Consider the following 26,628-nt stretch of genomic DNA (forward strand, 5'->3'; position numbering starts at 1 on the left):
TGAGATGATACAGAGCAGAAGTATCATTGCCGAAGGAAGGGGCTGGCGCCCTGTGAACCACTACAGTAAAGAGTAACTGATGATTATCAACCTGTTCAGTTTTATGTTAAATAATAGGTGATTCTTAAGCTATAATGAAGCAAATTAAGGGGCAAGAATGATTTCCTAGATATCACCTATGAGACAATATAATGCCAGACCATCTTGCCAACTTTGAGGTATGTGATGTGACCCAGAGGCCTTAGTTTTTACTTTATAGACTATGAGTTAAATCAGAGGTAAAAAATGTGAGTCTACACTTTACATTGTTAAGTTATGAAGTAACAATGTTAGGAAGGAGGAAAGAACTTCTGAAAACATATATTGAGTATGTGCCTTAAACATGCCCTCTACAATGTCTTAAAATAGTTAAATGTAGCATCCCTTTGCAAGGGCATACTGCACAGCAGTTGTCCCTTTGTTCTTTGTCTCAGCTCATCTAAAGTGCCTGTCACGTTTCAGTCAGTAACAGTATTTGTCTGTTATAGGGATTTTCTATTTTTTAAAATGTATTTTTGCTATCACAAATGTTCTCTAAGCAGTTTATTCACATATATTTTGTGGTTTTGTGTACTTCTATTTTATTTTCTTTCTTCTTTTTTGTTCTTTTTAGGGCTTTACCTGTGGCATATGGAAGTTCCCAGGCCAGGGGTCGAATTGGGTCTGAGCCGCATCTGCAACCTATGCCGCAGCTTATAGCAATGCCAGATCTTAACCCGCTGAGCAAGGCCAGAGATCTAACCTGCATCCTCAGGGACACCGTGTCAGGTTCTTAACCTGCCTTGCCACAAAAAGAACTCCCAGGGTTTTCAAAGAGGAGACCAAGTTTGAAAATGTTCCTCTATCCCTTGAGCATTTTTCCCTATGGGAGGCTCAAGACTGCTCAAGGCTTCCTAACTTTGAAAACAGATAATAGCAGGGCCTTAATATTCAGTAAATGAAGTATATGAATTGGAATTATCTATCTTTATAATGCGAATAATAATATAAACATTTAATATTTAATGGGAATTTTTTATTTATTTTTTTTTAATCTCTTCCTGCAGCTTGCAGAGTTCCTAGGCCAGGGATCAAACCCACACCATAGCAGCGACTCTATGCCACAGTGGTGACAATGCTGGATCTTTAACCCACTGAGCCACTAGGGAACTTAGTGATAATTTCTTCAAATTTCTTTGCCTATACAAGTTGATTTTAGAACATGTCAAGAAGAGAAAATATGACAAGGATCACCTTTTCTTCTCCATCTCTCTCAAATGCTGACAATTGGAAGGGTTTAATAAAAAACAAAATTAAAAAGGAAAGGGGGATTTTGATTGTTTGTTTTGTTTTTGTTTTTTTAGGGCCACACCTGAGGCATATGGAAGTTCCCAGGCTAGAGGTAAAATTGGAGCTGCAGCTACAAGCCTGCATCACAGCCACAGCAACGCCAGATCCAAGCTGTGTCTGTGACCTAGGCCAAGGCTCACAGCAGCATTGGATACTTAACCCAGTGAATGAGGCCAGACAAACCCATGTCCTCATGGATACTAGTTGGGTTTGTTACTGCTGAGGCCACTACGGGAACCCTGGAAGGGGGATTATTGCAAAGCAGGGTAGCTAAAGCATTTAACTTTTAGGATTCTAATATTTTTGGGTAAAGCTATATATCTCTGATATGGTACCTAATTGCCACTTGATAATAGGGTTTAAAATTGTGTCCAGATTTATATTAAAATGTTAATAGTTAATCACTGAGTGAAGAGAGACCTGAGTTCAGTTCAGTAGGAGGCACCGTGTTTAGTTCTGGATCTACTGTTAAATATTTGTGCAATTTTGACCTCTTTGGGCTTCAGTCTCCTAAAAGGAACAATAGTAGGTATGATTATCTCAGGGCTCCTCCTTAACTCCAGATTATTTTCTATCTAGTTTAACCTTAATGTATGAAAAACAGATTCAACTTGCAGATTTGCAATGAAGTATAATCTCTTGATGAATCAAGACCTATACACTTGTGTGTATACAGACTTGTAATTTATAATTAGATGACATTGCATATGATAGATGGAGGTCACCACTCAGGTTAATTCAGATACAAAAATCCCCTTTCGTTCACCCTAGGAACAGTTGCTTTAACCTTGTCATTTCTTGTCTGTGTAGTCATAGATAAAAACTATGAGTATGTGGCTTTATTTGATGGGAAGTTCTTGGCAGTTAATACCCAAGGGTTTTTCCATAGTTTTTTTGTTATTGCTCTTTGGTTTGTGCGGGAGTTGAGTTCAATTTAGGGGCAGAACTTCCTTTCAGATCTCAGTGGATTTCACTCTTCTTTGCAGTGGCAGTAACTTTAAAAACCTCAGGAGGTACAATACTTTTCATCGATAGTAAAGGCATGTAATTGTGTGAATGTGAAGTCTTTTAAAATATAATTCGCATTCCTTTGTCATTTTAATCATATTTTATATTTCTGTGATAGCTAAAATAGAATAAAATAGATAATTTTATTTATCATACCATGGGTTTCGAGGCCTTACATGCTCTGGACTCTGCTTTAATCTCAGACCGTTCTCTAATGCCTTTGTTGTGCTTTAAATCAGACTTCCCTTCTTTCATCAGCGTGTCAAACATACTTCTGTCTTAGGTTGCACTTGTTTTTCTCCCTGCCTGGAACTCTTCTTCTGGAGCTTTGAGTGGAAGTTAAGGGGTGAGGAGTTATAATTCATACCTCAGTCCCAAGGTACCTCTTCATTGAGCCCTTTTGCTTACCACTCATTTTAAATTAATACCTCTACTGCCATAATTTTCTGTCATATCAACTTGTTTTGTTTTCTTCATGGCTCTGAGCATTATCTGATATGATTTATTTTTTGCTTATTTGACTGTCTTTCTGAGTTATAATAGTGCCATGAGAGCAGGGCCTTTGTATTCCATAGTAAATATTTGCTTGAAAACCATTTGAGTTCAGGTAGTAAGTCATGAATTGCAGCCTAATGATTAAAGTATTTTAAATGAAATCATCAGAAACTTCTAGGTTTGGCTTATAAGCAGTTCATTTGTGATTGATTTGAAACTCTCACCTAAGTTATAAAGAATAGTTTTTTTTTTATTTTAAAAATTTTTTACAGCAAGGAAAAGTGCTTTATGAGAAAGCTGGCAATCTGGATAGATGGTGGACTTATGTCCAGAGACCAACTCTGAAGATTCTGGTCAGCAATCATAATTTTTACAAAAAGGGGAAACAATATTAGTCATTAAGGCAAGAGATCAGATTCTTAGTCATTTTGCCATTGCCTGCAGACCTGCTGACTTCTCCCCATCTTCCTTGGGGTGCTGTCTTCCCTGGTCCACCTGCAATTGGATGTTCTCTTACCCACATGATCCACCTGCACATTTACTAAGGGGAAGCTAGGAGTAGAGGATCAGTCATTCTTTAACTACTTAATTGAAGAGTAGTTAATATATTGCTTCTGGTTGGACAGTGACTTTCATTGGTTACATACCTGTTAACCAAGAAGGGAAGTGTTATTAGCATGTTTTCATGCTATCAGCCTAGTCTATCATAAAGTTATCATCAGTTCAGACAAGAACCTATTCACATTTTGCCTTGCATGTAGATAAAGCAGGCAACTAATTTTTCACCAACCATTCTCAATGGACCATCCATGGCACTGAAATCCGAACCATTGGAGTGTCATGCTGTGTTATATTTCCCAAGGGCAAATAGCTTTCAGAGTACAAGAAGATTAGCACTTGTCAGTGAATAAGATTTACTAGTTGGTAGGAAGCATGGCGCAAGGTCTTAATGAAAGAAGCCATAGAAGTAATAAGACTTTATTGGAGGGCCAATGAGTGTGGTAATGCTTGGAAATATTGAAGATTCAGGTTCCCCAGGAATATAGTCTTTGGTGAGGGGCTCCAGTGGGAGAGAAAGGGGATGGTGGCATATGGCCTGAATAAATACACTGGAATAAAAGCCAAAACAAAGCCTCTATAGTGGCAGCTGAAGAGGAGATAGAAGTTTCTGGACAAAAAATTTATCCACTTCACAATTTGACATAGGCTTGCCCTTATTTTTGCCTTTTGGCCTAAATGCTCTAACTGTAACATAGCAACGTAATTTAGTACCTTATTAATGTAGATAGTATTCTCTGGCCACTAAGCTCAGAGACCACAGGAAACTGTTTTCCATTCCTCATTCTTTCAAGGGTGTTTATAAGCCTAATTGAAGTTTTGGCACAGAGTTGAAAGGCCTTTTCCAGTGATAAGCCAGCAGGCATTGCTTATTCATCCCTGATAAATATCTAGGGATAGGTTGGTTTGCCAAATAGCATTAAGTTTGCCTATTCTACCTCCCCTATCCCCAGTACTTATTCAAGATTTATTGGCAAAATGGTAACTAGAATAGATTAAAAAATCAGAATATCAGAATAAGTTATAGAAGTTAATCACATTCATTCACCTTTTAAAAGTGGAAATGGAAATCTAGTGACACAATTGACTTTTGTTTGCATATACAGTGAAAAATCTATAACCTGGCATGCCCAAGTAAAAGGTGGGCTACATTCATTATCTATAAAAATCGTCATTTGTCCCCAAAAAAACAAAGATCCTTAAAACTGATATCCATACACTTCAGTTTTTTCTCTTCTTTAGTGATTTCAGAACACTTTACAAGCAAATAGTGTATGAATGAATTAACTATTATTTGAGACTGAAGCCAGTTTACAAATAGGAAAATGATCATTTAGTTTGCATGAATGCAAAGTCCAGCATTGTTCATCTTACTTCAGTTTGATTTTGGTATTTTCTTTCTCTTCCTTCCTTCCTTTTTAACATTCGTTCTTTTTTTGTGTGTCTTTTTAGGGTGTTGCATATGGAAGTTCCCAGGCTAGGCGTTGAATTGGAGCTGTAGCTGCCAGCCTACGCCACAGCCACAGCAATGCTAGATCTCAGCTGTGTCTGCAACCTATACTGCAGCTCATGGCAGCATCAGAACCTTAACCCACCGAACAAGGCCAGGGATCAAACCTGTGTCCTCGTAGATACTACTTGGGTTTGTAACTGCTAAACCACAATGCGAACTCCCTTATTTTGCTGTTGTCTCTTCTCTAACTTCTAACTCCTTCCCCCACCTGCTCCCCCAACCCTACTCTCATCCAATGGGCCCTTAAGAAGAAATGTTTTTCTGGCCTATGACAGTAGACCTCAGATATGGCTCTAGAACCTGGAGGATAAACAAATGAGAGCTGGAGGCATAGGCGTTTCCTGAGAAATACTCCTGATTCTTTTGTGAAGACAGATTGGCACTGGGTGGGAAGTGGTGGGGAGGGATAAATTAAGAGTTTGGGATTAATGTATACATACTACTATAGTTGAAATAGATACCAACAAGGACCTACTGTATAGCACAGGTATTATATACTCAATATTTTGTAATAACCTATGAGGGAAAAGAATGTGAAAAAGTTACATGTTATTTATATATATAACTGAATCACTGTGCTGTATACCTGAAACTAACCCAACGCTATAAATCAATTGTACTTCAACAACCCCCCCCAAAAAAAAAACCCCTAAAATCCCTTACACTTGGCATATTAGGGGAAGCTTACCGAGGAGGTAACACTTGGACTGAGGTTTGAAGGATACAGAAGAGACATTTAGATAATGAATGAAACAGGTGTACCAGGGAAGAATAACGTTGGAATAGGTCACAGTGTGATCTAGTGCTTGTAAATTGTCCTATATGGTGGAAGAGAAGACTTCCTATGGGACAGTGGCAGCAGAAAAAAGTTGTTAGGAGCTAGGGAGGGGCTCCTTCATTAAGGATCCGGGGATAGGAGGCTAAAGCAAGGTCTTTTATATTGAAGGCTGTGGAGAGGTGATAAGAGCTGGAAATTAACATACTCCTTTTTTGTTTATAGGAACTATTCTGGCAGTTGTGTGGCAAATTAAATATGAGTGGATTTTAATACTGGGTGCGGAGAGATTTGTAAGGTAGATGTTGCTGTAACCCCAGGAAGGGGTGATGGGGTATATCCTGAGGCCGTGGGGAACCCATGATGAAGGCAGAGAGGCTTCAGGCCAGGATGATGGGCAGTTGGTGAATTGGGTACCATTCACTGAGAGGAGGCAGATGGAGGGATTAGAGAAGGCTGGGTCCTGTCTTGAGGGTGGGTTTTTTGAGGTGCCTGTGGGAATGGGGCAGACACTTGGTTTACAGATAGGGAGCTTAGCAGAAATATCTGGGCTGGAGAGAAGATTTATAAGCCATCACTTCACATGATATTTGAGGTATGAAAGCACACGAGGTCACCAATGGATGGGATGTCGAGTTTTATCTTAAAATGTAAGATAAAGGTAAGTTAGTTGAGTCTGTCTTTGCTCCTTTTACTCTGCAAAAGAATTCTTGAAAGCTGATGAGGTCAAAAGGCCACCTAAAGATACATACACCTAGATGCTTTCACGATGATATGCCTAGTGGGGATGGGGTGAAAGCTTTAGGGTACTGATTTCACTAGCTTTGTGTCTTTACGTTGGTATGCAAAACTATTTTTCTTTTGATAGTCATAACATACGTTCCAGCTTTATTATATTCTTGAATTATCTAAAAATATATTTTCTCATCCAACATTTACAGATGGTTTGGGATTGGCACATGCATGCTGGTGGCATATGGAATGATTGGCCAACAGGAGCCCGCTGTGTAGTACAGGGAACTCTATCCAGTATTCTGTGATAATCTATATGGGAGAAGAATCTGAAAAAGAATGGATGTCTGTATATTTATAACCGAATCATTTTGTTTTATAGCAGAAATTATCACAATCTTGTAAATCAACTGTACTCCAGTAAAACATTTAAAAAGATGAAGAAAATTTAGATTAATTAAAATATACCGTAACTCTGGTCATATATTAGAGTATGTTAGAAATTAACTATAAGCGGAAAGTTACAAACAGGATATGATTGTCGGCCATCGGTGATGGGGATTGTCTTATTGTCAGGCTTCTGTATGGAGGGCTGGGTAATGCTGAGATAAGAAGTAGGGTCTTACCAGCAGCAATAGTCTTCTTGTTTATGTAAACTGAGCACCTGAGGTGCCAACTCTTTTTCTCCACTAAATACGGTATCTCTTAATTTTTTAAGAGGAAGCAGAAAAAGAGAGAAGCAAGAGATTTTCCCCCCATACCTTTTACTTTAATTTTTTAAATTGAAGTATAGTTGATTTACAGTGTTGTGTTAATTTCTGCTGAACAGTAAATTGGTTCAGTTATTTATATTTATATTTAATTTCTGCAGAGCAGTTTATTTCTGCTGAACAGCAAAGTGATTCAGTTAACTTAAAATTTTTAAAAAATATTTTTTTCCGTTATGGTTTATCGTAGGATGTTGGATGCAGTTCTCTGTGCTCTGCAGTAGGATCCTATTGATTATCCTCTTCAAGTATGTTAGCGCACCTTTGCTAACCCCACCCTCCTCTGACTTGGCAACCACAAATTTGTTCTGTGAGTCTGTTTCTGTTCTGTAGAGAGGTTCTTCTGTGTCATTTTTTTAGATTCCACGTATAAGTGATATTGCATTCCCATACCTTTTCAGGGGCATGACTCAGGTGTCTTCGATCATAGCATTACTGCTTTGCACCGTATCAGGTTCTGTGCATCATTGTGAGTGCCCTAGAGTCTGAATGGCTGCTGCTGTCAGGCAGGAAAGTAGTTTCCAAGCTTTATTTTCTGGAAAAGAATCTTAAATATCCTTTTACCCCATTCTGTGAACTGAGAGTAATTCAAACCATGGCCTGAGGGTAAGCCCCAAAGAGGTCAGATGTTAATGATTTATTAAATGATTGTGTTTTCTATCAGGATGTCCTCTTCACAGATAAGGAATAGTGTATTGTTTTCTGTGTTTGTCATGTGTTGTAAAGAGAATTTCTCTAGTATTGACATAACACTCATATTTCACATGATATAAGACCTCACAGAAAGGGCTGAATGAGGTTCTTTACTTCATTGGATAAGAAAAGTTTTTGACAGCTGTACAGTGTGGTTAACTAGCCCATAGTTTATGACCAGATCTGGCTTTGGAAAAGACCAGGAATGGGAGTTATAACATATGGAACTTATTTAGGAAGTAATTCTTAGCTATGACTAAGAGCCTGTGCTCAGATGCCTGGGAAAGTTTAAAAGAAAATGTTTGCAAAATAAATCATATCTCTTGTTTGCTAAATTGTAGGACTTAGATAACTTTTGGGTACTTGCGGACTTCTGCGATTCTGCATTAAAGCTCTGAAGGTTTCTCTTAATCAATTTTTCCTGGTTTTATTTTTAACAACACTGTGATTCAATTCGTTGGTTTATTCGATTAAGGAATTATTTCTTTCAAAAGATTATTTTCTCTTTCCCCAGCCACTGGAGTTCCTTAAAATATTCACATTCAAGCAGTCACTACAAGGGTAGTTTATAGGAAAGATACTCTGTGTGTGTATATTAGCTTCTGGTGCTTTTTTTTCTTAACTGTAAAAGTCCCAATTACCATATTTCCTGTGTTTATTTATGTCAAGATAGCATGTGACATAAATGTCCCAAGTAAGTGTTGTACCAGGGAAAGTGAAGTAGGAAGAGCCAGTACTCTTATGGTTGTTTCTGAAAGAATACTCCATTTTTTCCTCACTTTCCAAACTTTAACTGGATAGAATTATATGGGGGAAATACTCCTATTTTAAGTTAATAATTGCAGTAATCTCTTCCTAATCTTCCCTATGTCTATGCTGAGTCTTACCTCACCATTACAGCATTACAACTTAGCATTTCGTCCGCCAAGAAAAGCATTATTATTCAACTTAGCTTGACTTTTTAATCCCACACATAAATATGCCATCAGCACAATAGTGAAACTGTTTGCGGATGCAATAGAAAGTGTATATCATTTTCCAAAAAAATATTAGTAATAGAAAAAATAGTGTAACTACATTTCAGGGTTTAGAAATTAGAAAATAGGAAAATAATCATCTCATCACTCTAACGTTATAGCTCTTTTTTTTTTTTGGTTTTTCCTTTTTTAAATCATAGCCTTACTTATATTTCATATAACTTTATTTGGAGGCAAGACTAATTTTTGTTCCTGCAGTGTGTTCTTTCTCATCTGAGAATGTGTAATGCGGTATATAAAATACAGTGATTAGAAATACCAACTCTGGACTCAGACCTCTGGGTCCAGGATGTGGCTCTGCCACCTACCAGCTAAGTGTGACCGTGGGCCAATTACTTTGCCTCTTTGGGTCTCAGTTTCCTTAACTATAAAATGGGTAGTGTTGTATTTTTTTATGGAGCTGTTGTAAGGACTGAAGGTGAACTCCTTTGGCCCATAGTAGGTGTTCACAAACTACTGTTACATGGTTATTTGTTTTTTCATGGCTGAGATTTTTTTTCTAAAGATAATATTGATGAGCTTAGCTTAAAATTTCTATTATATACTTATAAAATGCTACCTATATTTTACAGCATATATCAGAGAACATTTTATAGAAATATTTTTCTTATATTCAAAAATAATTTAGTTTCTTATGGGTAGGTCATCATCCTCAGTAATATTATAGGAAATACTATTTGTTACAGTAATTCATTGCAAGTAGCAATTATGGCTACTAGAAGTAACTTGATTCCTCAATTTAGCTGTAGTATGTTGAGTTTTCACTGTGGCGAAGCACTTTGCTAGGCAATGACAATTAAAAAATCAATAAGACATTATCTTTGGAGGGCTGGAAAGATGGATCTGTGAATAACCTACAGCATGAGTACTGTCATTCTTGTGAGCAAGAGATATTTATAGTCAACATTTTGTGATCATTCCTTCAGCATCCAGGTTCAGCTTCAGCATCTTTCTCAAGCCAGCAGTACAGAAACCTACTGTCACTCAAATAGACTTGTGAAGCTTAAATTGTTTTTATCATCGCTAAGGTTTGTTCAAAGTGTCACTCTGGAAGCCAGGAAGTCCAAAGTCCTTGCTTTGTGTAAAAGTAAGTTTGAGAGTAAAGAGGTCCAAATGAGTTGACTCTTTTGGGTATTGAGAAAGGCATACTAAATTGGAAATGCTAGAAGCCTACCAATACAAGTTTTGAAGAGATACCTTAATAATGAGATAAAAGGAATCTTGTATAGTTCGCACTCTTTTACCATTGTTTACAGCTTAGTGTTGGTGTTTAGCACTAAGCAATGATGTGCTGGTAAAAAGTTAACCTCCAGCAGTCAGGTTAGGGATGTGTGTACCTGTGTTTATGTGTTTAAAAGCATGATTTGTAATGCTGATTACCATCGTGTAAAAATCTCCACCTCAGCTGATTTCAACCCAGGTCACTAAGTGCAACTTAGGAAAAGATGCCACCTAATGGTTCCTGGAAACCACTGTGAACCTGCTCAATGAGCCTGTCGCAGCACTCCACTAGCCCGCAGCCCATCTTCCTAATTTTTCTCAATCTCTGCCTGTTTTGGTTAGGTCCTTTTGGCTTTATTTATATGCATCTCTATTCCTTTCTCGCTTCTTTTCTCTCCCCTCTCTCCTCCTCTTCCCTCCCAGCCCCTCACTGTTTTTGCAAAACTGTTGTAAGAAGTTTAAGAAATTGCTTTCTTAAGGTTTTAACAATCTGCCGTTACATAAATGCTGAGCAATTATGATTAAAATACATTAACATCTATCTGCTAAAATGTAATTGCTATAAATTAACTGTGAATCTCTGAATTTATTTAATGAATTTTCATTTATTTTATAAACTTGCAAAGACTATTAGAAGTTTTCTTAAACTCACAAATGAAGATTTTAAAAGATGAGTGATTCTCTCTTTCCAAAGATATTTTCAATAGTGAATACCAAGAAAGGTAGAGGAAAATCAGCAAGAAGAAATAGCATTAAAAGGGGAGGAGGAGGTAAACATTGAATTATATAAATTATCAATTCGTTGAAGCTTGCTTCCCCTGCCCTCCTAAAACCTCCTTGACCCCTCTGAGGTAGGGGATAAAATATAGCAAAAAGTCTTCTTGTGGCTCACCTCAGGTTTGCAGGGTTTCTGGTTTTTAAAATGGGGGAAGCTGGTGGAGGTCTCTTTCCATCAGCACAAGGACACTGATATACATGGGAGAGCTGTGTTACAGGAAAATCTTTGTCCGTCACCTAGAGGCTTAACACACATAAGGGCATTATTGGAATGTAATAGCAATGCCATCAGAGACACACAAGTTCAGCAGATATTGGGGTTTCCTGGGAGTGTCTGAGTAGAGAACTGGCAGAAGTTCACCTGCCAGTTGAACTTGTACCTTTGTACAATGTTTTTACCTAGTCAAATGCAGGCGCTGTTATTTAACACATTGAAGCAACTGAGATTGCAGCATTTCTTTCTTTCTTCTTCTTTTTCTTTTTTTTGGGGGGGGGGGGTTGTCTTTCTGTCTTTTTAGGGCCACACCCGTGGCGTATGGAGGTTCCCAGGCTAGAGGTCTAATTGGAGCTGTTGCCATGGCCTATGCCAGAGCCACAGCAACGCCAGATTCAAGCCACCTCTGTGACCTACACCACAGCTCACAATAACGCCGGATCCTTAACCCACTAAGCAAGGCCAGGGATCGAACCTGCAACCTCACGGTTCCTAGTTGGATTCGTTTCCACTGTGCCACAACGGCAACTCCAATGGCATTTCTTATATTAATTGGAGCCTGTGTTCTCAAAGGTAGATTTAACTCAACATTTTCCTTGTATGACCTAAATGCATGTATTTTCCTAAATTTATTTTTTTTGGTCAAAATTAAAAGTATTTGTTACAATCAGCGTATGTCAAAATGTGTGAAGTGATTGTTTTAAGTAGACTTTAAGCTGTTAATTTTAATTTGACCCTTCACCTGTCTTGTTATTTACAGCTGAAATACTTTGAGCTTCTCTTTTGCTGCTGTTTTTTCTTTAAAGCCTCCATTATTATAGTTATAAATGAACAGGCAGTAATCAGGATGGCAGTGAGTAGACACAAGTTTGTGAGGAGACAGTACGTTATAGTTATATCTGTTGTTCTCAAATGTTTTTTTTTTTTTTTTTCCACAGTGCTCGAATACTTCAAAAGTATTCTTAGCTCAGCCTCCTCTTAGAGATTGCTGGCTAAGAGGCAATAAAGCAAAAGTAGTTTAAGAACAGCAAAAAAGCTGAGAAAAATAACTTACCTTTCTAGTCCAAATAACTCAGAATTCCAGGAAATTCATTTGGTACAACCTAGAGTTATGCCATTATTAGATTATTAGATCACAGTGAATTCATGACATTTTGGGGATTTGCCCCCTTTCCACTTTCTCTACTAGATTCTGTGAAAATGGTCAATTCCTTCTTGGATGAATGCCCTTCCCCTCCCTCTTCTTGTGAGTATAGATGATTTTATTAAAAAATAGCTAACTTTACTTGGGGTTGTATTCAGGACAGTCATAAGCTCTAGAAGCAGAGAGATTTGCTTGCTATTTGGCGTAGTAACGACTCTGTTCCCTTTGAGAAGCCTGACAGCCAGTATGTGCTGGTGAGTCTTCACTCTTTTATATAAAACTTGAGTAGCAACTTCCTAAGTCATTTTAAAAAACAATATATGTATTATAATTGACTTACTCAGAAGAATGAATTTAATAGGAAGCAAGTACAACTTTGCATTAATAAATGTCTTATTATACATAAAAATAAAAAATTAATTTTTGAAACAGTCTATGAGATAAAAGCATATTATCATCTTCGTTCTGTAGAAAGGGAAACAGGTATGGAGAACTTGAATGATTTGACCAAGATTGCTCAGTTTTCAGGGGATAATTCAAGAACTAAATACAAACCCATGTACTCTCCTGGAGATTATATTGTTGCTTCTGAAATAAAAGATGGGATTCATATAGCATCATTCTCCAAAAATTTAATTTTTTCCCTAAGTATATTCTGATAAGTATTATTACTAGTAAAAGTAAAGGTGAAAGTAATATTAAATGTAAGTGAGTTGGATCTAAATAGGTGCATTCCATTGAAGTAGGATTCATAATGGAACACCAAGTTAATAATTAGAGTCAAACCATTCAATATTGAAGTACTGTGACATTCAAGTAGAAATTAATGGATTACTGTGGTACCCAGGTAGCCTTACATTTTTTTTCTTTTTGAAGATGAAGACGTGGTGTTACAGAGTATTTCATATACATTAAAGGATGTAAAGTAAAATACATTTAGTTTTGAATTCACATTACTTATTACATGAAAGTCTTGTTCCTATGTCTGTTTTCCACAGCTTCTGTGAGATTTGGCTTTTGAGTTCCAGTTTAGAAGAGCCATGGGTTCCCTGACTTAGAGGACTGTCTCTTAGGAGGTTGTAGGGAGTTAACTCGACCAGTATCTAGGAGTGAGACACAGGCCTAGATCTAGATGACTTGCCAGAGCTTCATGCTGGGGAACTGTTTTGGAGGGGGGAACAGGGCAGGGATTGGAACAGGCAGAGGAGAGATCCTTGCCTGTAATCCCAAATTAGGATTCTGATCTGATTTTCCTAGTTGCAAATACCAATGGGAAAATCATCCAGTCCTACCTCAGAGGCTCTTTATAGGTATCTTCCACATGGATTGTGTTCAGTCTGCTCGCTATTACATGCCTTCGTGATTGGTCCACTTTGTGAGGGTTGGCTGTGATAGGAATCTCAACAGGAAGTTGTTTTTGGAATGAGCTACCTCGTCTGTGTGTTATTTCTGTATTTGTTTACAGAAATAAATAGCTTGGTCTCTTGTAGCCTTCTCAGTTGCGTTTGATAGCACTGCAGAGTATCATTACATCTTCTCTTCAAAACCGGAAACCTTTCAGAGCTTTAGTAGTTTGAGGTAGAGAATTATAATCTTACATCCTAGTAGGACACTATAAACAGTGATTAGCGGTGAGTTGTGTCTGGTATACTCATCTAACCAAAACCTGGAAAGGGGAGGGAAAGTAAAAGTCTAAGAAGAATTGCCTTTGAGATTTATTTTATTTTATTCCATCACTACTCACTTTGTTGGACAAACGAGTTATGATTAAGATTCTCAGCAGTGAAAAGCAAGCATTGAAAATTCCTATAGGATAACGCTTGAAAATTCATGGTCTATAGAAAATTATGATTCATGTATACTTGGAGAAAAAAACCCAAACATGTTTGGATAATCATTCTTCTAACCACAGAAAAACATTTCTATCCATTACTTTTGAGTGATTTATGAGCACTCCCTTGTGGCTGTTTATTAGAACCGCTTGAAATAGCAAAAGAAAAGCAACAGGAAGCTTAATTGCCTGGTTTAATGTAACACAACCACAGTTAAAGTGTGTCTAACCAATAAATGCAGTACTATAAAGTCTTACCCATTATCAGATTTGTTTCTCTATTGCAGAAAATAAGTGAAAAAGCTGGTAATTACTTTTGAATTTTAAAACGGACCAATATCTATAAAAATAAGTTGTTTAAACCCAAAGTTTAAGGAATGGTTAAGACTTTTAAAATAGTTAATAGTGCCTTCATTACTAAAATAAGACCCTTTCAAGAATTTATATTATCAATATCTAGGGAGAGCATTAAAATTGCTTTTGTATTTTTCCTAAATCCTCTTAGTAAGGTCATGCAAAGTAACACATTCCACAGATATTATGGAAGCTTGAATCTCCTGAACTCTGTGACTTGATTCCCATCACTGCTCCCCACCCCCCAGTATTACCTTCTAGAAGGAGTTTTATCAAGCCTCTTGCAGAAATCTGGGGAGAAAGAGTTCCATGTGAGCCAGAATTCCTTTTCTAGATTCTTTTTCAACCTTGTGAAAGTTTAGTCACCTGAGTTGCAACCCTGGTTCACATTTTTAATTATGGTTTTTTGGTATTTCATGTTATTTTCCTTTATTCATTAGTAACAGTCACTCTTTTAAACCTACCAGAAATTTAAATACTTTCTATATTTCGCACTTGGATTACTTCAGAATTGAAGAATTTCATACATGTGATTGACCTGTGTGTGGGGATGAAAAGTATGCGTTCCCTGAGGGGGTATAAAAAGAGGAGGGTCAGAAGCAGCCAAATCAGGTTATAAATCCACAAATCCACTTTGTGCCCTTGGAGTGTTGGCATTTCCATTTTGATTTCTTGAATTTAGATTCACATATTGTGAACAGCAGCCCATCACCTGCATACAAAAGAAGCGTCATTCTTCAGATGTAAAACCACACATATGTTATTATGGTTTTTGGAAAAATTTAGGTTCCTAGTCATTTACCACTGTAGATGGGTATTCTTAATGGCTCTCTGTTCTTTTAAATTAATTTGGATTTGTTTCTGCCTTTTGAATAACTACGTTTTAGTCATCTTGGGAAATTCTAAGACTGCTTAGGAAGGTTCTGAACACACAGTTGACATTGTGAATTCTGTGAAGAAATGAATATTTATCGAAAGCCTGCCTATGCCAAATCTATGCATTAGTTTAAAATTACATATATTTTTCCTTTAATTTTTATGAAAACCTTAAGAAGTATAGGGATAGAGACATCGAGTCTTAGCAGTTTAGGTGCTGAGATTCAAAATGGAAAGGGCCTAACTTTAATACTCATATTCTCAATGTATTCCAGATGAGTTTTAGGTTTTAAACTTCATTACTCATATAAAATCGACTTTAATCTCAATACTGTGAAGGGCTTAGCATAGTACTTGGCACGCAGTAAACACTCAACAAATCATATCTCTTGTTATCTCTGTCACTCCATTGGGGATTTTTCTCCCTGTTCATTTTTTTTCTGCTTAGTACCTCTGGAACTTATTTTTTGTTCCTTCAGTTTCACATGAATAGAATGAGAGTAGGGGGAGGAAAGAGAAAAAATGAAGCAGCCCCCCCCCCCCGAAAAAATGAAAAAATGTGAAAGAAATAGAGATAAGAAGTAACGCTTGCCCATAGGGTAATTTGTTCATTACCGCATTTGGTTTGTTAGAGTCTCAGGTTTCGTTTATTCCCAGGTTGTATTTATGTAACAGCCACATAAGGGTTGTGACAGAGATTTAAACTATTGGATGTGAATGTGAGTACTAGTGTCTTTGTGTATAGATCCCTTGTCCACTCTCTTCTAATCTTTCCCTTCCTAGTAATAACCCATTTCATTCATATTGATCAGTTCCGTCATTTTGAGGTGGGATACTAAAATATTTCTTTGAGTTTTCCCATGACATCAAACGTAATGGGTCCAAAGTGAAATCCATTGTCTTTATTTTTTCTCTATCAAACATATTCCAACTTGATTTACACAGGTTCTTTTTTGTTTGTTTGTTTTTACTGTCTTTTTTAAATTAAATTTATTTTTCATTAAGGTGTAATTAATTTACAGTGTAGAGCCAATTTCTGTTGTATAACAGAGTTACCCAGTCATAAACATATATATGTGTGTGTGTGTATCTGCCTTCTTTTTTTTGTATTATCTTCCATTATGGTCTGTTACAAAAGACTGCATATAGTTCCCTTTTCTATACAGTAGGACCTCATTGCTTATCCATTCTAAATGTAATAGTTTACATCTACAAGCCCTAAACTCCCCATCCATCCCACTTCTTCACCTCTCACCCTTGGCAACCACAAGTCTGTTCTCTAAGTCCATGAGTCTGTTTCTCTGTCTACCCAGATTCTTAACATGATGCCCAAGTTCTGGTGCCCGAGGCAGAAAACTTAGTGTCACCTTTGATTCCTCTCCTTCTGGTTCTTTTCATGTTTGCAAAAAAAATAAACAACAACAAAAAAATACAAACAAAAACCCTGCCTCTGAATTTCCCTGCAATTCCCATCTGTCAGCACCTTAGGCACCTGATCAAGTTATCACGTCAAACTTGTGTTCTTCTTCCCACTTCTGGGCATCTATCCAGAGAAAACCATGACTCAAAGACTCATGTACTCCAATGTTCATTGCAGCATTATGTGCAATAGCCAAGACATGGAAACAGCCTAAATGTTCATCGACAGAGGAGTGGATAAAGAAAATGTGGTACATATACACAGTGTAATATTACCCAGCCATTAAAAGGAACAAAATAACGGCATTTGCAGCAACATGGATGGACCTAGAAATTATCATGCTAAGTGAAGTCAGTCAGACAATGAGACACCAATATCAAATGTTATCACTTACATGTGGAATCTAAAACAGGGACACAATGAACTTCTTTGCAGAACAGATACTGACCCACAGATTTTGAAAAACTTATAGTTTCCAAATGAGACAGGTTGGGAGGTGGGGGGAGGCACTGAAGGTTTGGGATGGAAATGCTGTAAAATTCGGTTGTGATGATTGTTGTACACCTATGAAGGTAATAAAATTCATTGAGTAATTTAAAAAATTTAAAGAACAGAGGAAAAAAAAACTTGTGTTCTTCTTTCAGCCGGTGTATCTTGTCTTTATCTTGTCATTCTTAAAATATACCTCATATTACTTCCTAGAACAAGTTTTTACATTAATCCTCTTTTTAGAAACCAATAGTGATTCCATGTTCAGGCTGCTTTGCCTAGATTACGGGTATTCTTTCCTTACTTATTCCAATTAAGTTTTCTGTTAATAATGTACATTCTGTTCTACAGTTAGATAATGTTATTAGTTAATGTCATGGAGCTTGCTCTGTGCCAAAACCGTTCAACCTACTTAATATTCATTGTGCCATCCCCATTTTTAAAAAGTTAACTGAAGGCTTGTAACTTGGTCAGTACACTCACAATTGGCATGGACTCATAACGAGCATTTAATAAATGCTTCTTTTTCCCACACTACACTCTTCCTTCCCACATGCCTTGCTTAATTCTACCCCCTGGCTTTTTTCATGGTGTTCCTGTTCCTAGGATTTTTTTTTTCTCGTTGCTGGATCTAATTCACATCCACTTCCAATTCACATCCACGATCCAAATACTACCTTCACTTATTTAGTTCTCATCGATCTTTCCTGTTGTCAAATCCTGATGTATTTATGAGGGATTCTGCATAGTTTATTATGTAACTATTCTCCATGTCATCAGTTTTGTCTCAGTTGTTCCAAAAAATTTAGCAGGACTTTATGAGCATTAAATACTTGTTGAATGAATAATTCCTTGCACCCCCTCTTCTCAAGTACAGATCAGCTTTTCTGGAAGGTTTAGCCTGTGCCTTACTTTTTTCCCTTCCCCACCCAGCTCAGCAGTGTGCTTGGCACATATATAAATACCTTGTGATTGAGTGTAGGAAAGTCTAGGCCATCTGTCTTTTGTGACTTTCATGGGAAAAATCTTCTCATAATTTGCACATAGATACACTGTAACCGAAAGGGTGGTACAGTAGATGCAGATATTGAAGTGTGCCAAGTATATAATTACAGAATGAGATGCATTTTCTATGTTTATTTGAATATATTAAAAGCTATAAATCTTAAGTACTTGCTAGATCTAAGACACTGCTAAATATTTTGCATTCATTATCTTAGTCCTTAAACCAAGTTGTTTAATAGATGATGCGGCTGATGCTCAGAATGGTTAAATAGCAGCTCATAAGCAAGAGAACCAGGTGTAAACTCAGACATTCTTGATCTTCAGTGTACCTAAGTACACTTCTACACTTATATGTACTTAATTGCTATGCCACATATCTTCTTATTCAACGTCATTGCTGGAGTTTTCACCACTTGTTAAAATATCTCCCTGTTTTAAGTGCATTAACTTTAAATACAGTAGATCATGCTTGTTTCTAGCATAAAGTAAACATTCAGTAAATGTTAGCCTTTATTGCTATTTTCCCAAATTGCACTAAAGTGTCTCTGATACCTTATTTCCCCTTGGGCAGTCTTTAAAGGCAGAAATACGTGTGTGTGTGTGTGTGTGTGTGTGTTTAAATGTATTTGGGGTTTCATGAGGGCAAAGAGTAAGATTTAGAGTGAGAATTAAAAGTGAGCTACTTTGCTCCTGTTCGCAGTCATCTCTCTGTAGTCAGTGCCTCCACAGTGTATCTGGAGGATGCCTATCTGAGCTCATAAATGGGAAGTAGGTGATGTCAGGTGTCTGTAGTGGGTCTCAGTGTGTTGGAAAGGATTTCAAGTATTGATTTACTTTGTATGTTGTCACAACAGGGGATTTAAGGTCCTCTTTTCAAGATGTCATCTTGTTTTTCTGAAAATTGGGGAATGACAGAATCATGGAAGGCATCACTACCATAGGTTTTGTGTTTGTGTATATTATCCGTGTGTATTTAGATTGTGGAATTTAATAACTAAAAGTTGACTAGAGAATAAACATTTTTTGTGAAAATAAGTGAAAGTAAAACACTTTTATTGACATTTTAAAATCTTGGTATAATTTCATACTTGCAAAATAGTTTTAAGAAGAATAAGGGACTCATATAGGCTTCAGCCTATTTTAAAACAGAGTGACCTGTTTCAGAAATAATTTTTTTCTTTTTATCTTAGCATTTGCTAATTATGCAGTAGGTCATGTTATTATAACAGTGGCAGGATGAATGATAATCTTTGTTAACTGAGCCTCCTTTTCTCCCCTCAGCTTTACTGAGATATAACTGACATAACATTGTGTAAGTTTAAAGTGTACATGCTGATTTGATACATTTATGTATTGCAAAATGATCACCACCAAAACATTAGCTAATATCTCCATCTTGTCACATCATTACCATTTCTTTTTCTGGTGAGAACATTTAAGATCCTATGTTTAATTTTAATGTTTTCTAAATTTTTTTTTTAAATCAAGATTTCCTTCCAGCATAATACTTTCCTTAGAAATGTCTGTCTCCTTGCATCTTGTCGCCGCCTGCCTTGAGACCTCTCACACTATTTTTACAGGTTGATTTATCTATTTTAAAGTTTAGGTGAATCCCAATTTGGAGTTTTGGACTAAAACACTGTTAATTGAAATGAAATCAGGTACTGTTTAAAATGGGATTGGAAATATGAGAACATTCAGGCAAATCCCAAGTGTAAGGAATCTAATTAAATAGGGGGGGATATGAGCCTTATTTTATGTTGCAGCTGTAGAATTATAACATTCTAGTGGTAAGATAGAAGAGCTTTTATATGGTTCAATTTAAAAATGATACTTGAACTGACTGCATGAAACCAGTATAATTAAAGGTGTTTTAAAATTTAATATGTGATGTGGTGTTTCTTAGTTAAATTTTAGAATATGAAATTTAAATATTTAAACTAAGATCTCACTGTGTGTGCTTGTTTTCACATTATTCACATTATTCATATTATTGTTAGGATCAAGTGAAATAATTTGTGAGAACAATTTAATTATAAAGTAGAAAAAGACTATACAACATGAGGTATTTTTATTTCATTTAAAGAAGCAAGGAAGAACAAAAGGTGTTTATTAAGTTGAAAAAAGGTATCTTTTTTCACTGTTTGCATGAATTATACAGAATTTAATGTATTTGCATTTTTAATTTCAGATTCAAAATGCCAATGATGTATTAATTGCGCCACTTGAGAAATTTCGCAAAGAACAAATAGGTGCAGCAAAAGTAAGTGTTACATTTTATTTTTCTCCTGATAGTTAAAGATGACAGCCATAATTTCAAATGTTAACATTTTTGGAATCAGAACGACCTTTTAAAAAATTCTGTACATCATTTAAAATTTTTGCATAGAGCCTATTACAAAGACTGAAATTCTATTTTTTCTTTTTTTTTTTTTTTTTTTTGCCACACACACAGGATGTGAAAGTTCCCAGGCCAGGGATTGAACCTGCACTGCAGTTGCAGCTGTGTCACAGCTGCAGCAATGCTGGATCCTTAATCTGCTGTGCCACATGGGAACTTCCAAGACTGGAATTCTTTTAAACATAATGCTGTTATTCTTCTACTGAATAGAGAAAAAGTCAGTATAAGAGTTCCTCCCATCCCAACAATGATAGGAAATTAACTGTTTTAAGGGTGGTGAACTTATGATAAGACTATGAGGAGTACCTATATAAAATACAAATTAGGGACAAGGTATGTATATTGAAATTGAAGCAATAATTATAAAATGTATTAGTTTTTGTATTTTTATTATTGATAAAATATGCATTTGTGGAAGACTTTAGATATCTTTGTCAAGCCTTTGCATTAATGTTTAATTGGTTAGGGACCAATTAAAATTTCCCAGAGCCTAAAAAATTCTGAAATTTACTTGCATTCTCTTTCTTAGATCCATGTTACCAATTTTCTCAACATCATGAAGGCTATACTTCATGATGGGGTTTCTGAAACAGAACTCATCGTCTGTCATACTTCCTCCACCCTCTGTCTGTTTTGGTTTTCCATTTAGTCAATGACATAGCCCTTCCTGCTTTAAGCGATGCTTTTCATTCTCCTACAGAAATATTTCTCTTCCTTTCCACCTCCCTTCTGTCTGAAATATTGAAATAGCCTACTAGTTGGTCTCCGCACCCCCATCTTTATTAAAAAAAATGTTTTTGCCATCTTTAACTATCATTCTTCAATGATGAAAACCTTCCGTGGTTGTCTTTGAGAAAGACAGTTTAGTCTTGATAATGAAAGCTTTCCACAATGTGGGCATTTTCTACATTTCATTATACCTTCTTCATCTGGCACAGTTGTCTGTTCAATAGTCTCTGTAAATACCCTGACCTTATTCATGGCTTTGCTCAAACTTTTCTCCTTCTTGGAATATTTCTTACCCTTAACTTATTAAAGTCTTTCTCTCCTTGGCTTAATTATATCCTAGTACCAGAAAGAAGCCTTCCTTATATGGGTCTTTCCTCATATATCTGTTTCCGCTCCTTGATTTTTTTTTCTGCAAAAATTCAAGTAGTCCTTATGCTGATTTCCTATAAAAAGATACCACAGTCTTCCTTGAATTAAAGTTTTAAGTGCTTTTTGTTTGTTAGTTTTTGTTTTTGTTTTTTAGGGCCACACCCACAGCATATGGATGTTCCCAGGCTAGGGTTTGAATCAGAGCTGTAGCTGCTGGCCTACACCACAGCCACAGCAAGGCAGAATCCAAGCTTCTTCTGTGACCTACACCATAGCTCACAGCAGTGCTGGATCCTTGACCCACTGAGCGAGGCCAGGGATTAAACCTGTGTCCTCATGGATACTAGTCAGGTTTGTTACTGCTGAGCCACCACAGGAACTGCCTATGTGCATTTCTTCACCAATTATGAGCTGCTATCAAGTCAAGGACTAAACCAGAACCATTTTTGTATTAATTAATTCAGCAAACACTTATCATTATCATGGTTGGCCTACTTGTGGCAAGTATGGTCTTTGATAAGATTAAGGGATGCAGTTGTAAACAAGACAGACAAGCTCCCTGCGCTTGTGTCCTTTATTATCTTTTGTATATTTACAAATGCACTGAGGATTGTGATACAAAAGTGCAAGGGGCTTTGTGAGAGTATAATTAATGAAACTGACCTTGTCCAGAGAGCCAAGCAATGTCTTCTGGAGGAAGTGTTGGTTAAGCAGAGAACTAAATGATGAGAAAGAAATAGCTAGAAATGAAAACACAGGAACAGGAAGGGAGGAACTTTTTTTTTTAACATTCTCAAAGAGGGAACTGAGTAGGTATGAATAAAAGCCTTGAAGAGGAAAAGAGCATGGAATTTTATTTTAATTAATTTATTGATTGATTTTTAGGGCTGTGTCTTGGCATATGGAAGTTCCCAGGCTAGGGACCGAGTCAGAGCTGTAGGGGCCAGTCTATGCCACAGCCAAAGCAACATGGGCTCCAAGTAGTGTCTGTGACCTACGCTACAGCTCACAGCAACGCTGGATCCTTAACTCACTGAGTGAGGCCAGGGATTGAACCAGCATCCTCATGGATACCAGTTAGGCTTGTTACCCTTGAGCCGCAAGGGGAACATCTGCGCCTGGCATTTTAGAGGAAGAAAGTTTAATGTGTTTGAAATATAGAGGAACATGGGGACAGAGGACATATGAACAGCTTTATTAGTGGTTCACAGTATTTTACTCTTTATTCTCTTTTAGTCTTATTCACTGATAACATAAAGAAAAGTTGTAGTTAAAGGAGTTATTATACATGTAATTTAAAATATCACTCTAGTTGCGTGTCATGCACAGATTGGAGGAGGCAGGACTTCTGGAGGGAAAAACCAGTGTGGGGGTTTGGGGTAGAGGTAGGTACTGTATTTCAGAGGCAAAATGGAAAGGGTAGGAAATGGGTTACATATTGGGAAGTGAGCAACAAGACATTTCAGGGATGGGTTCTAAAAGTTGGGTGTTTTTGGAACCACTTACTGAGATAGGCAACATTTATGTTCAGATGGCAGAGATGGTGCATTTGGCCTTTAGAATGAATCGAGGTTTCTCAGAGACATCCACCTGGAGATGGTGAGTTGGCAGGTGCTTGTTCAGATATGAATTAGAAATATGTTTAGGAATTGTCCTCTAGGTGATAATTTACATCAAGAGGGTGGATTAGAGTGAAAAGAATAGAGTGAGAAGAGGACCTAGATTCTGTACAATCTGAGAAGTCTCAACATTTGATGTTTGAGGAGAAAAAAACAAGAGAGGTAAAGAGGTTGAAAAAGAAGAAGCAGAAGGAAGAAAATACAAGAATGAGGTGTTCCAGAGCAAGAAAATGTCTTTTCAAGAATAATAATAGTTGATCTTTCTTGACATCTATGCTATAGGGGTCTTTACTGAGCTATTACTTCTGTGACCTAATTCAATCCTCACAAGAAACTTGTGCGGTGAATACACTGTTATGCAGCTTTATAATGAGGAAAGTGATGAGATCTCTTGCATGCACCAGGTCACAGAGCTGGGAAGTCTGGCTATGGATCTGATAACAAGCCATTTTTGTTTTCATTTTTGACCACCCCGTGGCATATGGAGGTCCCAAGCCAGGGATCAGATCCAAGCTGCAGTTGTGACCTACGCCACAGCTGTGGCAACACTGGATCCTCAACTAATTGTTCCAGGCCAGGGGATTGAACCTGCGTCCCAGCATTGCAGAGACAGCACCAATCCCCTTGTGCCACAGCAGGAACTCCTCATCAATGATATTTTTATAAAGTTAAAAAACTTTCTGAAGAATTCTTTCTCCCGTACAGAATGTTCCAAGGTTTTTCTCATTTAAAATAGTGTTTCTCATGTTTATAGATGCTTAGGCTAGCCACAGTTGCAGTCGCATGAGCAATTACACCGATTTTGTTTTTTAAATATCTCAGTTGTTGGGCAGATCGGCTGGGAGCACACAACAGCCTACTACAACCTTGCATACTTCTTGTGAGGTTGTAGTTGAATTAATTCAAATGACGTCTTGAACATAAATATGGTTGCACTGGGCCTCATGGTGGTGGTGATTCTGTGTATTTGATTAGGCTGATAGCCCTTGTGCTATATTGTTTCTAAGCTACCAAGTAATCCTTAGTATAGTGAATAAAAGCAGGTATTCTCATCTCTAGTATGCATGAAGGTCCATTTTCTTTTCTTCTGGTATTGTGGGAACACCTTGGCAGAAATAAAAATCTTGATGCTGTTGATTTTATTTTCTATCACTTTACTTCGTGTTTTACTCACTTGGTATTTTCTTACTTGGTAAATCAACTTAATTCTATAAATGAGATTGTGGCACTTTTCAGTTTTGATGGTGGATGGTTCCCACAGGTACTTTCAGGCTGATGAGCCAGCTGGAACATAAGTGTCAGTTTGGGGTAGAACCTTCCACTGCAGTCAGGACCTCCTCAGCTTGGTCCAAGTGGAAAACACTGAGTCAAAGCAGCCCTCTCTTTCAACCGGATATCCTATTTAACTGAAGTGGATAAAGTCCATGGACTCCAAACATTTCCTCTGTTGTGTGTTTTTATGGAGCTTCGAGACACCTGATACTTTGCTGTGGAAGGCGAGGCCTTAAGTGAGTTACACTTGTGGGGGAAAAAAAATCTGTAAGAGACATGAGACAAGATTAATGATGGGGTTGTTGACCTGAAGGACAGAGGAGATGGGACCTGATTTGTGAATAGCTGAAGATTAGAGGAATTATCTATAAACACTTGTCAAGAATGTATTTACTTAAAGGTTCTTAGTTTGAGGGTACATGCAGAATGGAATTGTACTGCAGGCCTGACCTATTACATGGGTCAGAATACAGAATTGAATGTTTGGTTTCTTTAATTCATCTCCCGATACACTGCTGGTTTAAATTCTAGAAATGAGGGGAAGGTAGATACTCCCAACGATTAATGCCAGCTAAAATTTCCACAGTATGAATATATCTAGAGAAGCATTATTATAGAGCAAAATGAGTTATAACTAATTTTCACACTTTTTGTATGAATTGATCACTGTGTTTCATCATATTGGAAGTGTCTGCCTTGCCTCCAGGGAGGATCAGTTGTCCAGTCATAGCTGCACTTTACACTTGTTTGTACATGAGCTGGCTAACTGCACAACATGGGTAGAACTTCATATCTGAGTTCCTAATCACAGACAAATGCATTAGAGATAAATATGCATGTGTACACATGTATACACACCATACTGTTATGTATTTAAAAGATGGAACTGGCTGTCAGGAGGTCAGTGGCTCATTTTCCACATGTAAACAGACTGAACAGCTAGTTGGGGGCACCGTGAAGACCAGAACTCAGTTCCTCAGACCAGCAGTCTTTTGACACCTCCATGCTGCTTCTTCTCCATGCTGCTTCTTAGAATACACTTTTATGAAATAGTTTTTTTTCTCTCTACCTTTAGCATACAAAGATTTCATGTGAAATATAAAAATGTTGCAGTAATCCCATACTTGCCCACTTTGAATCAAGTGTAGTTAATATAGCTCCCTTGATTTAAAAACTCCTCAGCACACAGTAGGCAGCTAACACTGGCTGGTTTTATTAGATCAAAGAGACTTGAGAAATAAGTCCCCATAAACATTAAAAGGTGCATTTTCATTTCTATGGGAAATGTTTTTAAGATTGCTGTTTGTTTTCAATTAGACCTTACTGGAAATCATGTGAACATTCTCCATGGTTTTAAAACAAAGTAAATCATATAATATTAGTCATGTAAGAACAGACTTGATTTTTTTTTTAACGTTGATTTCATACTGAAGACAATAGTAGAAGTGGATAATTCTTGTTCCTTTGCTCTGTCCACAGTAAAGTTTGGTTCTATCTCTGAACAAAACTTTTTTTAAAAAAAAAGTTTAAAAATAGTAAGTTTAGCAGGTAGTACCGAAAAATTGGTGGAGAATTATCACTGTTAATTCCTGCTGTAGCCTTAAGTTTCCCTTCATCTAAAAAATGGTTGCATTCTAATTTGTTGTCTCAAATATACGAATGGTTTGGGGAACCCAGAAGAATTACAGATACTTTACTTACTCCAAAGTAAAGAGATTTTGCTATGGAACTGAATTATTCATCTTAATATAGTGGGTAATAAGTGCTTTGGACAGTGCAAAAGAAAGTGGTTTTTAGGGTTTATAGATTTAGATTGCTGTACACTCTCTTCTTTTCAACATATCCTACATAGAATGATCAGGATGGGTTTCTCATGTGCTGCTGATGGCCACTGAGCTGTCTCTCATAGACAGATATTCTCTGGCAAGGACTGTATTTGGAATTGAATTCTCTGGGCAAAC

General features: G+C 37.0%; 1 protein-coding gene across 2 annotated transcripts in view; it reads left to right on the plus strand.

Moving 5' to 3' along the window:
• ARHGAP42 (Rho GTPase activating protein 42) overlaps positions 1 to 26,628 on the plus strand; it is a 280,435-nt gene that overhangs the window by 131,333 nt on the left and 122,474 nt on the right. For both annotated transcript variants that reach the window (XR_014815100.1, XM_021062699.2), the window contains exon 4: positions 20,469 to 20,540. Coding sequence is in view for 1 of the 2 variants with exons in the window: in XM_021062699.2 (XP_020918358.1) it covers positions 20,469 to 20,540 (72 nt within the window). In the remaining variant the exon portion in view is untranslated. The remainder of the gene's footprint in view (positions 1 to 20,468; positions 20,541 to 26,628) is intronic.

The sequence above is a fragment of the Sus scrofa genome, chromosome 9 (assembly GCF_054392235.1).
Source record: "Sus scrofa isolate SSC_HxYL_T2T_F1_AM1 chromosome 9, Sscrofa_HxYL_maternal_Yorkshire_Landrace_v2.0, whole genome shotgun sequence".
Classification (NCBI taxonomy): domain Eukaryota; kingdom Metazoa; phylum Chordata; class Mammalia; order Artiodactyla; family Suidae; genus Sus; species Sus scrofa.